The 16,557-nt window shown below is 46.7% G+C and overlaps 1 protein-coding gene across 3 annotated transcripts in view; it reads right to left on the bottom strand.

Annotated features, from left to right (window-relative positions):
• The window catches only part of ADAM11 (ADAM metallopeptidase domain 11), a 375,674-nt gene that overhangs the window by 156,309 nt on the left and 202,808 nt on the right, over positions 1-16,557 (bottom strand). For all 3 annotated transcript variants that reach the window (XM_069237932.1, XM_069237931.1, XM_069237933.1), the window contains exons 15-17: positions 11,019-11,118; positions 9,630-9,701; positions 9,262-9,357 (exon numbers count right to left, since the gene is read on the bottom strand). In XM_069237932.1, the coding sequence (XP_069094033.1) occupies positions 9,262-9,357; positions 9,630-9,701; positions 11,019-11,118 (268 nt within the window). The remainder of the gene's footprint in view (positions 1-9,261; positions 9,358-9,629; positions 9,702-11,018; positions 11,119-16,557) is intronic.

The following is a 16,557-nucleotide window of genomic DNA, read 5'->3' as shown; positions in this document are numbered from 1 at the left end:
CTGCGAGCAGAGGTGATAGCGATGAGAAAGACAGTTTTGAATGTGAGGAGCCGCAAGCAACAATAATGCATTGGCTCAAAGGGGGTACACATCAAGTAAATAAGTACAAGATTAAGATCCCACTGAGGCATAATGAAGGGAGTGGGAGGAAATAAGTTGGTGAGCCCCTTCAAGAACCTGCTCACAAGAGGAGATTTAAAGAGTGAGGGCTGATCAGGAAGCCTAAGAAAGGCGGAAATGGCAGACAGATACCCTTTAAGGGTGCCCAATGCAGAGCCCTGCTGGGCTAAAGAAAGAATGAACAGAAGAACCTCTGAAAGAGGGGCAGAAAGGGGGTCAACAGATTTGTTGGTGCACCATAACACAAATTTATTCCAACAACAGGCGTATACATTTTTAGTTGTTGGATGCCTGGCTGCCAAGATAACATTGCAGACTTAGGGTGGAAGGGCAAATGCCGTCAACTGTTGCCGCTCAATCACCACGCATGAAGACGGAGGTTGGACAGGTTTGGGTGGAGGACCGTCCCCTGCTGCTGCGACAGAAGATCCGCCCAAAGAGGCAGTCTGAGTGAAGGATCGATGGACATGCTCAATAGCTCTGGATACCACACTCTTCGAGCTCAGTCCAGAGCCACTAATAACTTGGGCCCAGTCGTACTTGATTTTCTAGAGAACTCTGGGCAGAAGAGGGATACGCGGGAAGGCGTAAAGGAGGCCGGAGTTCCACTCGAGACAAAAAGCGTCTCAGGGCGAGTGCCGCCTTGGAAACTCCAACACGCAAAATAGCTGACATTGCGCGTTCTCTGCGGAGGTGAACAGATCTAACCAAGGCTCTCCCCACTTGAGAAAGACACCTTGCGCCACCTCCGGATGGAGACGCCATTCGTGATCGACAGTGCGTCGGCGGCTGAGTTCGTCTGCTCTGGCATTGAGAGAGCCCGCCAGATGTTGAACCATCAAGGTAATGACCTGATGTTCCAGCCATGTCCAGAGGTGTAGGTCCTCCTGACAAAGGGTCCAGGACCCTACCCCTCCTTGTTTGTTGGAGTACCACATGGCGGTAGTGTTGTCCGTGAACACCTGCACCACCTTTCCTTTGAGAGAGGGAAGGAATGCTTTCAACGCAAGTCTGATCGCTTGGAGCTCCAGGATATTGATGTGGAGTCCCGACTCTGCCGGAGACCAGAATCCTCTGATCTCTGCCTTTCCCATGTGGCCGCCCCAACCCAGAAGCGACGCATCTGTCACTATAGAGAGATCTGGGTGGGGAAGGGAAAGGGATCTGCCATTGACCCAATTGGGATTCAAAAGCCACCACTGCAGGTCTTTCGCAGTCCCCTCTGAGATCTGGACCATGTCGGAGAGATTCCCCTGATGCTGCGCCCACTGGAACTTCAAGTCCCACTGCAGAGCCCCCTGCATGTGTTACTAGCAGGATGCAGGAGGCCCAGCAGCCTCAGAGTCTGTCTCACCGAAACCTAAGACCAAGGCTGAAAGATCGGAATCATAGCCTGAATGTCTTGGACTCGCTTTTTGGGAGGATAAGCCCGAAACAGCACTGTGTCCAGAACAGCTCCAATGAAAGGGAGCATCTGAGAGGGAGTCAGGTGTGACTTTGGCACGTTGATAGTGAACCCCAGCTGGTGCAGGAGGTCCGCCGTAGTCTGAAGGTGGGAGACCACTGTCATGGGCGAAGGCGCCTTCAACAGCCAGTCGTCTAGGTAGGGGAAGACTGAGACCCCTAATCTGCGCAGATGAGCTGCAACCACCGCCATCACTTTCGTGAACACCCGAGGGGCACTGGTAAGGCCGAAAGGGTGAACGGTAAACTGAAAGTGCTCGTGACCTACCATGAATCGTAGGTAACGTCTGTGGGCAGGCAGGATGGGGATGTGGAAATAAGCGTCCTGCAATTCCAACCCTACCATCCAGTCTCTTGGGTCCAAGGCAGACAGAACCTGTGCCAGGGTGAGCATTTTGAACTTCTCCTTCTTGAGGAAGTAGTTCAGGTCCCGAAGATCTAGGATAGGACGCAAGCCTTTGTCCTTCTTTGGTATCAGAAAGTACCAGGAATAACAACCACAACCTACTTCTGGCACAGGGACCTTTTCTGTAGCTTCCTTGGCCAAGAGAGCCACGACTTCCTGGCGGAGAAGCACTAAATGATCCTCCAGAAGGTGATGGAAGGATGGTGGCATGTGTGGTGGTGCAGATTCGAAAGGAAGGGAGTACCCCTTCCAAATTATTTGCAAAACCCACCCATCAGTGGTTATATGTTCCCAGTGGGGAAGGTGATGGCGGATTCTGCCACCAACTGGGCCGGAGTGAGGGGATGGACTAGGAAGGTTTGGAGGCTGCAGCGGGGGCAGAGGTGGACTGGACAGACCTCTGGTTCCCTGTCCCAAGGCCACGTGGGATTCTGCGCCCACGGCCACACATAAGCTGTCCAGCATGCATTGCCCAGTGGCTGGGTTGAGGATGTGACAGGGCGCCCCTTCCGTGGCCACAAAAGGGATGAAAAGCGAACTGTGGGAGGCGTGTGACGGAAGAAAGGCCAAGGGACCGAGCCGTAGCCCGGGAATCCTTGAACCTCTCCAAGGCCGAGTCCGCTTTGTCTCCGAAGAGACGGGTGCCATCAAAGGGCATGTCCATGAGTGACTGTTGGACATCCCCCGAGAAGCCAGAAGTACGTAACCAGGCATGGCGCCGTAAGGCCACTGTTGTCGCGACCGATCTGCCCAGAGAGTCGGTCGTATCCAGCCCACAACGGATCGTGAACTTTGCCGCATCTCTCCCATCTTTCACTGCTTGGGAGACGATAGCATGGGCCTCCTCCAGTATCTGCAGCAGGACTTGCGCAACCGTATCCCACAGTGAGTGGGAATAACGGCCCAAAAGACATGTGGTGTTCACGGACCGCAGTGCGAGGCTGGAGGAAGAAAACAACTTCTTACCAAATTGTTCCAGCCATTTGGATTCCCTATCCGGAGGTGCGGAAGAGAACGTGTCAGAAGAAGAGGACGCCTGGAATACAAGACTCTCAGGCGTAGAATGTTGGGACAGGAACTTGGGGTCGTTCAGCGCAGGCCTGTGGCGGCGAGCGATAGTCCTGTTCACAGGAGCCTCTGTGTTGGGTTTGGACCATGTACCAAAAAGGACACCAGTGAGGGCCTCATTAAATGGGAGAAGGCGATCTGACGTAGAAGCCCCAGACTGAAGCACCTCCGTCAGGAGATTAGACCTGACTTCAACAGTGGGTAGCTCAAGACCAAGGACCTCAGCCACCCTACTGACCACCATACTTTAGGTAGCTCCCTCCGCCGTGGCCACTGTAGGAGGAGACAGCATGCCAGCATCAGGAGAAGTATCCAGACCACTGGCTTCGCCCAAGTCCTGTGCCCAGTCCATAGTAGGGTCTTCCTGGTATTCATAAGGGTCCAGGGACCCCTCCAATCCCTCCCGGTATTCGTACCCATAGGAAAATGGGTCAGAATCCGACCTCGGGCGAATAGGGCCCACCGAAGCCGATGGCGGTGGCAGCCGACGCCGCTCCGACTCCGAGCCGTCGGGCATGAGAATTGGGTCAATGTCGATAGTGGGCACCACCGTCATCGGAGTGTCGATAATCAACCAGGCGCCAGGGAAGGTCTCGAGTGTGCGGCCGGCGTCGGTGCGGATCCGTGCACGGATCTGGAGGCGACCTCGGTGGCCGGGGCTCAAGCCGCCTCCGCGGAACCCGAAGGCCCCTCAGCCAAGCCCCTTGGACCCAAAGGCGCCGTATCTGGGTCGGCACGCCCAAAGATGAGGCGCATGGCCTCGTAAAACTCTAAGTTGGGCGGGGGTCGCTCCGGCAAACTCGCAGAAGTGCGGAGTCAACCCAGAGGACAGAGGCCTAGTGCGTGAACGCTCGTCCCGCGTCGGCCGAGCGACGGGGTGAAGTCAGAGAGCGATGAGGCTTCTTCTTCTTCTTCTTACCTTGAACCGAGGTCTTCGAAGAAGACGAGTGTTGATGGCTCTGCGACCGATCTCGAGACCTTCCACTCGAGCAAGACCGGGACCTACGCTGAGTCGAGTGCTGGGCCACCATCAGCTTTATGGACCGCTCCCTCAAAGCCTTCGGCTGCATTGCCCGACACTCAGAGCACGACTTCGGGTCATAGTCGCGCTCGAGGTGCCACAGGCAAACACGATGAGGATCCGTCACCGACATCATCCAATGACAGTCCTTGCACGGCTTGAACCTGGTCTTCGGGGACATCCTCGACGCACAAAGTGTTGCACCAAAAAAGTTCGACAAAACTGTCCAATTCGGCCAAAAAATAGCCTAGGGTAGCTCTCTCCGGATCAGCGTGTGGCGCAGAAAGAAAAGAACTGACGTCACTGCGCGAGGGCGGCGTCTATGTACTACTCCTGACTTCAACACGGTGACCACGATGCCTACGACGCCTGCGGAGTCGACCGACGCCACCTACCGACGCGCAAGGGTATTGCTCGAAGAAAAATCTCCGGATCCAGTCTGACGCCTGAGGGAAATTCTAAGATAAGGAATCTGCAACTAGAAGTCTCTATCAGATATGGGGAAACTGTAGAAGAATATCCACATGACACCATTACAACGTAATGATATAAAAGAATGCCTAAAACAATGTACTACCCGACACCTGTTTGAATGCCTAGGGTTAAAGAAGCAATACTATTTTGTTGTGATAATTGATTGAAAACCACTCTCCTCCACAGTAATTGTTGTTGCTGAGATGCAGTTGGAGAGCTGTGTTAAACCCGACAAAAACCTAACAAAACCATTAAAAAAAAAAATATGTCTCAACCCTGCGAGTGCTGACCTTTGCCAAGCCTTAAACTCCTCTTAGCTCACCTCTTAAGGTAGGGCCTACTTAGCCTATAGGGCAGGGTGTTATGTAAGTAAAATGTAGGGCATGTACTTTTAAGTTTTGCATGCCCTAGAAGTGAAAAACACCCAAATTCATATTTCACTACTGTGAGGCCTACTCCGCTCATGGGTTAACATTGGGAATTCCTTATTACACTTTTAAGCTGTAATTCCTGATTGAGGAGGAATAGCTATATCATGTTTAGCATCATTGGAACAGTAATGACAAATCCTCTTTACTGGTAAGGTCAAATTTAGCATTACTGTTTTAAAAATGCCACTTTTAGAAAGCGAAAACAACAGATGATAGACGGAATGCAAAGCAAATTAAACATTCACCCCTAGTCACAGATCTGGGTTTAATCCATCAGTTTTTTTGCTTGACATGCCATTCCAGTTTGGACCTAGCCATATGCAAATCAGTCTTGACCCTGTCCCGCATGGGAACAGTCCAGCCCGAACTGCCAGGCCAGGTCCTCCCTGGACCAGAAAAAAGCATCCTGGGACCGGTTTCATGGTATCACCCTTCATCAGCCAGGCTAGCTTGAATCTGATGGCATAGTAAGCATGGGACCCACGTCTGGGTATACCCGGCGTACTTATGGTGTCAAACTGCTACTCATCTAATTTTTGTTGTCTTAGTCTCAATTTATTTATAAAATTGTGTATTTTTCTAAACTGGTGTGAAGTCTTTTTGTGCTGTTTTCATTGTGGTACTGTGTGAGTGTGTTAATAATTTACACATTGCCTCTTTAGATAAACATGATTGCTCTGTGTCAAGCTACCAGAGGGTGAACACATGTTATCTTTTAGTGTGTATTTGACTTACCCTGACAAGGGTTGTGGTTCCTGCTTGGACAGGGTGAATATCTCTGCCAACCAGAAATCCAATTTCTTACACACTCCCATCCAATGACCTTCCAGCGTAGCAGCACTAACATTCAACCTGCTGAAAATACAAAACCTAGCCCTCTTTTTAATGGAGGAATTAAGGGCTTAAACTTGCAAATTATCCTGTCAATCTTTCAACCACTCTGAACCGAACACTATGTAGAGCTCACTAGGAGGCAAAGGCTTACAAACCAGCTAGCTCAAATCTACAAGAATCTGTCTGTGTGAAACCAGATTAACCAGACTTGAAAGGACTCTACTGCTTCAAGTTGATGTGAGGACCAAAGCTAAAGCCTTCAGCACTGTGCACAAAGACCACTAAGGCAAAGAACTAGGCCAGATGATAAAATCAACACCCAACTATATGCCCAAAATGACCATGAATTTGCAACAACATTAATCATTCAATAAGCTTTCATACAGGTTAAATCTGGAACTAGAACCTTTGGTTGGAATTGTTCACCTAGATGACGACTAACCTTTGGCCATATACCAACTTAAGGCATCTCTAAAGATGACTTAACCACATTTCCACATTTCTCCTAGACTCAATACACATAAGACAGATGTATTGATTTTTGCAAGGTCTCAGCCTGCCATCCCACTGGTGGGCAGATGACGATGTGAGTTCCCCTCCGGCTCCAGTGTCCTTGACATGATATATGGGGCTCATCTTTGATAACCAAGCTACTTTCATCTTTATCTTGCTTTTATATTCTTTCAGTAATCAGAATGATCAATCCTATTCCACCAGTCCACTTTGCACCTTATTCCTGATCGCAACTGAAATTTCCATTCCTTCATGGAACATGCTAAATTCAAGTTCAAGGGTTGCAAGTGAAAAAATAGCCTACAAAAATATATTTTACAAAAACATGCTTCAAAATATAGAGTACCAAAATTCTGACAGGAATATCTCCCTACAAAAAGTTGGACCTGCATCTTGACCTGACCCCACTACCAAGCATGTCTGACATGCTAGGGCTGGATAAGAGTGGGAAACTAATCTAATGAGCAAGTTGCTTAGCTTCAGTAACACTCTTTCTGGTGGATATTCTCTCTACAGATTCCTCACCTTGCGAATATTTTTCCAGGCATCAGATTGGTTCAGGAAATTCAAAAGCAGTATTCCTGGATGCCAGTAGGTGGCACTGTGAGGTTTGGGATCATTGTCATTCTGCTCCGGAAGAGACGAACAGTGCCGCATTTAAGTGCCACCCAGGCATGCTCACATTAGTTGCTTTGAGAGGCTTGTTCGCGCCTGGCAAATTCGCTTAACAAGTGTGCAGACCTCTGGTTTGATACATTTTTAGATGGAAAGAATGAAGAGTTGGAAGAGTCGGTGAAGATTCTGCGGATTGGTAAAATGCCCATCTTGACTGACCTGTGAAGGCAATACTGCTTCATTAACATGTGCACTGATGACCATGTAGCAGCCTAATGGATATGCAAGGCAGGCAAACCGAGTGCTGGCGAAGTAGTAGTAGCAACCTTGGCTCAAGTGGAATGAGCCAGTTCATCCTTCAAGAGGCTGCTGCTTAGCTAAAACAGATTTTAATAACGAGCACTATCCACCTAGAGATTATTATTTTCTGCACAGCCTTGCCTTTCTTTGCTCCAGGGAAGCCCACAATGAGTTGATGATCAACCCGATGGTCACTGGTACGAAAAAGGATAAAACTGAGGATTCTCTGCACATCAAAACAACGGAGTTTCACCTTATCTTTCTGAGAATAGGGCGGGAGGGTGGAAGCCAGAAATGTGATAGCCTGCCTGACATAGGAAGGTATACTTTTGAGTAAGGCGGCTCAACTGAGAGCACCTGCAACTCACTCATGCAAAATGCTGATCCTCAACATAGTCGTTGCTGTCAGAATCGAGCCAAAGATTTGATATAAAGTATGAGCTCTGCCACATTGTAAAGGCAATGTATCAGCCAGAAGGCATGATTATAGGCTGCGTTCCAGTGGGATCGGAAAGTGGTCTCAGTTGAGGTCGAGATGATGCCAGCTTGGAGTCAGAAAATACTATAAGCAGCAGATCTTCTTCCGGTGACAGCGGCGTCTGCACCTGAGTCAATGTGAAGGGATCCAACGCAGGGAGTGCATGGAACTGAAAACAGCACCAAAGCTGCTGAGGACCCAGAAGCAAGTTGAACAGGCACAGACTGTGACAAGGATGAACACGCCGACGGGATGTTGACTGGAGGTCTGTGTGGATCGTTGGGCCTCAAAGTGCACCAGAGGGAGCTAGAAGCATGTCAAATATGTGCAGCATGGCCTTCCTAAATGCCTCTACTTGCTGCAATGTTGCTGACAGACCCGAGAATTCAGGTTGCATAGAGACCAAACTCAGAATCAGCTCTTCAGGAGTTTGGGTGCGATGCTGAGATGCATGTTGATGCCCGTACTCACATTCTGGAGCTCAAGAGTGGAAGATAGGGGTCTGTTTTGAATTTTTCTTCTTCTTCAACTTACCTAAAGACTTCAACCGCAATGAAGACCTCCGACAGGAAGGACTTTGGGAGCAGAAACAAAGCCTTCCTTTCAATTCTGATTGGTTCAGAGTTTGCTTCACATTTCCACATGACCTTCAGGTTCATTTGGGCACAGTCGTCACAGGCCTGTGAGTTGTGCTCCGACCTCAGGCACCACAGATATACCTTGTAGGGGTCTATCCAAAAACTGTTGTTTTGGGAAGTAACAATTTTTTTTGCACACTGGTAAAAGAGAATTCTGGCGATTTACACTCGCTAAAGGTGAGAGGAATAGAGCTCGGGTCTGCCTTTAAAAGAGCAAAACGAAAAGAAATGACATCAGAATGCCTGGCACTTATATGCAACTTTGCTTATCACAAGGAACAACATTGGAGCAGAGCAGCATGATGCCACCTTCTGGCATGTAAGAGTACTGTTTTTGATCTTCGGGATCCTGTCTGATGCCTGGGTAGAATATTCACAAGATGATGAATCTGTGGTTAGAAGCAGCAAACAGAACCTAAAAATATGTTGTATTTTGGCAGTGATTTTCTCCAGTTTTAGGAATTAAATAAAAGCCCCCGTTTTTACATGAAACTGATGATATATGCCTTTCACTAATTGCCTCAAATGGATCTGTTTCATCTACAGCTGATGGAATAATGTTAAACCAACCACTTGCTGACTGGACTGAAGCTGCTCATTCTGACACATTTAGTCCTTAGAGGGTTCATTCTCTCAACCCCAGACTTCACTGCTCTTCCTCTCACCTCACTCAGTGTTTCTACCCATCTTACCCATACCCATCAAAGCATCGTCCCTTAAACCCAGTCAACAACACCTCAACAGTCCTCCTCACTACCCCAGTTCTGTTCTACGCTTCAGTCTCCTCAGCCTGAAAGCCCATTCCCTGTACCCAACTTCCTCAAGCCTTTTTTTCTTGTTCCATTTTTAGGGCCTATCCTACTGTACTTTTCTACATTGCTCCTCACCAAAACTCTTACCCGGCAGCTTCTGCAACAAAGCCCCTCACTGCACATTGCATCGTGTGTCAATGTGCATTTTTTGCAGCAGTGTCCATTTGATGTTTTGGAGCACTCCTAATGAACAGAAAAAACATAAAATAAATTATGTTTTGTGCACTTTTTCACAATAAGTAACAAAAAATAACTTTGGAACAGAGAATGCCACAAAAGAAAACTCAAGAGTTTCTCCACAATATTAATAATATTCAGTGGGAACAAAACATGGTTGTACTTTAAATATCTAAGCCTTCAAAACAATCCCAGTTTTTTCTACATTACCACAAGAGCTTTGGCTGTATAGGATTAATAAAGGACCAGAGATAGGCTAAGATATTGACATAACTCACTGTGATAGATCCACAGTCACATTCCTCTCCAGCCTCCACAAATCCATTGCCACACTCAGGCTGGTCTAGTAACTGTGAAAGAAACAAAAAGGTGAGAGAGATCAGAGACCGAGGTCAAATGCTAAGGTGAGAGATAAGTGGCAGACTGTACTGGACAGACTCAGGTCGGAATGTGAAGAGGAGGAGATACAGGCAGACAGAAGTGGCATGCCTGTGTAAGATTAGGCAGGCAAGTGGGTGTTGAGACAGATGTGAGACAGAGGACCATGGAAGAAGGAAAATGGGGGTGGATGAAACTGGATGTAGCGGCACAATCTGCTGTACAGTGAATAAACAGCAACAGTGTAAACAGCCCTGTGGGATTGTAGGCACAGAGTGGGAAAACAACAAAATAGGTGACATACGAAGACATTGAGGCTAGACAGCTAGGCAATGGACATATGGCTTGCTGCTTGAAATTCACTTACTCCTGGGCAGACAAAGTCGTGGTTGTCTAAAGACACAAAAGCAATGAGGACGCATAAGTGCAGACAATTGTAGCGAGGCAGTGAAAACACTCAGATTAGTGAAACAAGTGGGTGAAAGAAGGAAAAGACAGGTAACTGGAGGAGAGAACAAAGAAAGCAGACATCTAGTGGAGAGGAAAGAGATGGCAATAGAAACAGTGCAGGGGGATAGAAAGGGAGGAGACAAACACAGTGGAGAGAGGGCACATAGGCATGAGAGGGAGCAGGCAGATAGGAGTCATGAAGGACAGGCAGTTCACAGGACAGAGTCTAGATGGGAGAGGCAAGGCACAGACAACTCGCCATACAGGTGAGGATAGGAACACACAGGCGGGAGAGGAGAAGCATGCAAACAAGGGGACAGATGAGTAAAAGAGGGGAAGATTGATTTGCAAAACAGTCAATGGAGAATAAATGGGAGATTATGAAAGAGACAAAGAGGGGGCTGAAATATAGGGGTTGGACAGAAAGGCAAGGGAGGAAACAGCTGGGTGAAGAGAGAAGCAGTGGAAGGGGCAGACCAGAACAATGATTAACACTATCCCAGAAGAGGAGGCATTTGGTCAGAAAAGCTCTCCAAGAGTTAAAAAAAAAAAAAAAAAAAATTTAAAAACCTTCCTTCCTCATGGTTAAAATAAGCCTCGTCAATTTGTAAATCAGAAAATGTTCCAGAAGTCTAGCTGAAATTCTGAAAGGCGAGGGTGGCACAGACTGTCTCCACTACCACCCTATGCCATGGTATGTGGCTTTGAAGTGTTGTGTCGTGGCATGCTCACTGAATTGCTGTTTTGCACTAGGTGCTGAACCATCATGGATGCATTGGTTTGAAAGAACATGCATGTTCCAACTATATAGTAGACATACAAAAGAACAGCAGGGTTACCTTGGATGGCTTGTTGAAAAGGCAGGCACCTCCTCCATCCTGCAAGAACTGGCTGTACTCATCAATGCTGCAGCGAGAGAACTTACGAGGCAGATAATATCTGGCGGTGAGAGAAACACACATCACTTGATAAGTAGAGTTCAGGATGCGTTTTCCGTCTTTTTGATTGTTCCCAGTAATTGTAATATGCATGCTCCATACTCTCATCACAAGGCACAATCTAACCACATATTTGCCTCATACTACACTGGTTGTACAATGCAATTTACACTCTGGTACATAACAGTGTTTTGCAGCATCCCCCATGAAGCTAAAAGAAACTGAATAACGTTTTGATCTGAGCACAGTATACAGGCCCTTTAGGATCAATCTTAAAATGAAGCCCATGCTGGATACTGTTGTGGGAATTTCTGAGGTCACCCAGTGCCTGGAACAAGAATTAGGAACACAGGGAACCAAACTCCATCTATACAGTGTAATGAGCATTGATGGACTTATAATATATTGTCTGTGCGGCTTAAAAAAAACTTAGGGGGTCATTCCAGCCTTGGCGGGCGGCGGGAGCCGGCCGCCTTGCGGGAACCGCCAGAAGACCGTACCGCGGTCAAAAGACCGCGGCGGTCATTCTGGGTTTCCCACTGGGCTGGCGGGCGACCGCCAAAAGGCCACCCGCCAGCCCAGTGGGAAACACCCTTCCACGATGAAGCCGGCTCCGAATGGAGCCGGCGGAGTGGAAGGGGTGCGACGGGTGCAGTAGCACCCGTCGCGAATTTCAGTGTCTGCTAAGCAGACACTGAAATTCAAAGTGGGGCCCTCTTACGGGGGCCCCTGCAGTGCCCATGCCATTGGCATGGGCACTGCAGGGGCCCCACGACACCCCATACCGCCATCCTGTTCCTGGCGGCCGAAACCACCAGGAACAGGATGGCGGTATGGGGGTCGGAATCCCCATGGCGGCGCAGCAAGCTGCGCCGCCATGGAGGATTCCCATGGGCAGCGGAAAGTCGGCAGTACACCGCCGACTTTCCGTTTCTGGCCGCGGCTGTACCGCCGCGGTCAGAATGCCCAAAGGAGCACCGCCAGCCTGTTGGCGGTGCTCCCGCGGACCCCGACCCTGGTGGTTTTTACCGCCAGGGTCGGAATCACCCTCTAAGTGCAGTTATAAGCTGTCTCAATGATTTCATAGATACTCTGACATATGACTGGCTCTTCCCCGATCGTGGAAGCCCTTCAAATGAAATGACATACCTAACATGTGATAGCTTCTCTTCACTCTGAATGCGCCTTCAGCAGCACAGGCCTGATTTGCTTTGTAACAGACATTGACCCATTCCCAAGTACAGGCAGTTCACCAGCACAATATCCATTGGTCGTAGCAGCTTGTTTTGTGACCAACAAGGAATCAAAACACTATTCCATCATAAGACATGACCTACCTCACAAGTTGCTTCATTCTCTTCGACTGTCCGTTTAGAAGCACAGGCCTGGTTTTTACTATGCCCCTAAAGGCAGTGGCCTGGCAAATCACATGTGAACTCATCGTACATAACGTTTACTTCCAAACCACAGTTTCCTGCTGCTTTCTGAGTCTCCCGCACTATTGTGACTTAACAGAGAGCTTGAAATTCCAAGGGTTGCCAGTCAAAGAATGCATATGTTTTGAGGTATGGACTTGTTCATAAATGCCTCTTTTGGCTCAGCTCTATGAAGGTGCTCCACCACTTCGCCCCCATCTCTTAGAGCCAATAGCTAAAGCAACAAACTGCTGCTATCCAATCCTCACTTCCCGTACATCTCTTACTGCAGACTGTCAACTACTTTCAAAGCTTCCAACTCAATTAACTTCTATGTACTGCAATCCACCGTAATCTCAATATGTTACCCACCTCGGAGTCCTGGAAAGGTAAATATACAATTTCATATGCTCAGCTTTGCATCATCCTGCCATTTTGAAATTGGATGCAAAATTGTTCAGAGAAAAACGTCTAGCCAAGAGGATGATGACTGGAGCCCCATCAAGTCACGTGGGCAGGCTACATTTTCAGACTACTTTGTCATCAAACCATTACAAATTAAGTTACTTAGGGCCGGATTTAGAGTTTGGCGATGGGTTACTCTGTCAGAGCGGTGACAGATATCCCGTCTGCCAAAATCGGATATAATGGGTTTTAGATTTTGGCGGCCGGGATATCAGTCATCCTTGTGACTGAGTAACCCCTCCACGGAACTCTAAATCAGGACTGTGAATCTCTAACATACATCAACTACAAAAGTATTCCTACAGGTCAATAATGTCTTCCTGGGGGTATAAACAGGTTATAGATGGACATGCTTGTCATAAAGAAACACATAGCCCCCTTTAGATAGAGATATATATATATTTATGGAAAATGTCACTTACCCAGTGTACATCTGTTCGTGGCATGTAGTGCTGCAGATTCACATAGCTCCTTCGACATCTAGTGTTGGGAACGGAGTGTTACTAGTTGTTTTTCTTTGTCAAAGTCTTTTTGGAGTCATGGGATCGAGTGACTCCTCCTCTCGGTTATAGCGCGCATGGGCATCGACTCCACTGTTAGATTGTTTTCCCGCAAAGGGCGAAGAAAGGACTGATAGAGTATAGAAATATAAAGAGATGTCCATGCAAATGTAAATATATATACAAATGTTAGAAACTTAAATGACTACAGGCTTCCGGGGAGGAGGAAGGGTGCATGGGAATCTGCAGCACTACATTCCACAAACAGATGTACACTGGGCAAGTTACATTTTCTGTTCGATGGTAGGTGAGGCTGCAGATACACATGCTATGCATAGACTACAAAGCAGTTAGTCCTCCCAAAAAAAGCAGTGGCTAGCCTGTAGGAGTTGAAGTTGTTTGAAATAGTGTTCTTAAGATAGCTTGCGCTACAGTGGCTTGTTGCTGTGAAAAAACATCAACACAGTAGGGTTTTGTAAATGTTTGAGGAGTTGACCATGTGGCTGCTTTACATATATCAGCCATTGGTATGTTTTCTAAAAATGCCATTGACGCACCTTTCTTTCTTGTAGAAGGTGCTCTGGGAGTGATCAAAAGTTGTCTTTTTGCTTTGATGTATCATGCTTGTATGTATCTAACAATCCATCTTGCTAAATCTTGTTTTGATATAGAATTGCCTGTATGTGGTTGTTGCAAAGCAACGAAAAGTTGCTTTGTTTTTCTAAAATCTTCTGTTCTGTCTATATAGTACATAGCTCTTTGAGATCTAGGGTATGAGGAGCTCTTTCTGCCACAGAGTCTGGCTGTGGAAAGAAGACTGGCAATTCAAATGTTTGGTTGAAGTGAAAAGAAGATACTACTTTTGGTAGAAATTTTGGATTTGTTCTAAGTACAACTTTATGTTTGTGTACTTGGAAAAAAGGTTCTTCAAGAGTGAAAGCTTGTATTTCACTAACTCTTCTTAAAGAAGTAATAGCTACAAGGAAAGCGACCTTCCATGATAAAAACTGAATTTGCCAAGAGTGCATGGGTTCAAAAGGTGGTCCATGAGTCTGCTAAGTACGATATTTAAATTCCACGATGAAACAGGTCGTGTTCTAGGTGGAATACTGCGTTTTAATCCCTCCATGAAGGCTTTAATAACAGGAACTCTGAATAGAGAAGTATGTTGATTTTTGCAAATGAAGTAAATAGCATACAATATCTTGTATGGATACCGTAAGTGGATTAGTGTTTTTAGATTGACAGTAGTATACAAATCTGTTCCACTTGTTTGCGTAACATTGTTTAGTAGTAGGTTTAACATGCTTGTTTAATCACTTCCATACATTCAGGTGGAAGTTTTAAGTAACCAAATTCTAAGACTTCAGGAGCCAAATCGCTAGATTGAGAGCATTGGGATTTGGATGCCTGATTTGACCTTTGTTCTGGGTTAACAAATCTGGTCTGTTTGGGAGTTTGGAATGAGGTACTACAGACAGCTCTAGCAGTGTTGTGTACCAATGCTGGCATGCCCATGTTGGTGCTATTGGAATCATGGTGAGTGATGTTTGGCGTGGTTTGCCGACCATAAAGGGAAGGAGTGGGAGAGGGGGAGGGGGAAAAGCGTAAGCAAATATCCCTGACCAATTGATCCATAGAGCATTACTCTTGGATAGAGGATGTGGATATCTGGATGCATTTTGCGTTTGCTTGTTGCGAATAGATCTATCTCTGGTGTTCCCCACTTTTGAAAGTACGTTTGAAGTACTTGGGAGTGAATCTCCCATTCGTGTGTTTTTTGGTGATTTCTGCTTAGGAGATTTGCCAGCTGATTGTCTATGCCTGGAATGTATTGTGCCAATAGATTAATGTGATTGTGAATTGCCCATTTTCATATTGTTTGGGCTAGTAGGGACAGTTGAGATGAGTGTGTCCCGCCCTGTTTGTTGAGGTAATACATGGTTGTCATGTTGTCTGTTTTTATGAGAACAGTCTTCTGTCCGAGAAGAGGTTGAAACACTTTTAGAGGAAGAAATGCAGCTAATAGTTCTAGGTGGTTTATGTGAAGCTGTTTCTGTTGTGCATCCGTTTGCCCTTGAATGGTCTGATTGTTGAGGTGAGCTCCCCAACTGATCATTGATGCGTCTGTTGTGATTATGGTCTGAGGCACAGGGTCTTGGAATGAGCGCCCCTTTTTTAGATTGCACCATTGAAGGAACATGTGTTTGGCAGTCTATCAACACTAGATCTTGAAGTTGACCGTGTGCCTGAGACCATTGTTGTGAGAGGCACTGTTGTAAGGGCCTCATGTTTAGTCTTGCATGTGGAACTATGGCTATGCAAGATGCCATCATTCCTAGAATCTTCATTATAAATCTTACAGTATATTGAAGATTTGTCTGTATGTGTGGTTGTATCCTTTGTGTATTTGGATAAGCTAGGGCTTTTTGAATATTTAGGATAGCACCTAGGGAAGGTTGTACTTGTGCTGGTTGAAGACGTGATTTTTGGTAATTGAGAGTGAACCCTAGCGTATGCAAGGTTTTTATCACATAATGAGTGTGTTGTTGACATTGTGTAAAATTGCTTGATTTTATTATCCAATCATCTTGATATGGAAAAACGTTGATCTGCTGTCTTCTTAAGCAGGCTGCTACAACTACTAGACATTTTGTGAACACTCTTGGAGCTGTTGTTATGCCGAATGGCAACACTTTGAACTGGCAACATTTTCCTGCTATGACGAACCTGAGGTATTTTCTGTGAGGTGGATGGATGGGTATGTAGAAATGTGCATCTTTGAGGTCTAAAGCAGGCATGTAATCTTGTTTTTGTAGTAGTGGAGTCACATCTTGCAGAGTCACCATATGAAAATGCTCTGACAGGATGTATAGATTGAGGGGCCTGAGGTCCAAGATGGGCCGGAGGGTGGCATCTTTTTTGGAAATAAGGAAGTATAGTGAGTATACCCCTGTTCCTTGTTGAGAATGTGGAACCAATTCTATTGCTTGTTTTAATAGTAGAGATTGTACCTCTTGTTGTAATAGAAGACTGTGTTCTGGGGACAATTTGTGGTTT

This window comes from Pleurodeles waltl, chromosome 6 (genome assembly GCF_031143425.1).
Source record: "Pleurodeles waltl isolate 20211129_DDA chromosome 6, aPleWal1.hap1.20221129, whole genome shotgun sequence".
Taxonomy (NCBI): Eukaryota; Metazoa; Chordata; class Amphibia; order Caudata; family Salamandridae; genus Pleurodeles; species Pleurodeles waltl.
This window is presented reverse-complemented; position numbering and strand designations above follow the sequence as displayed.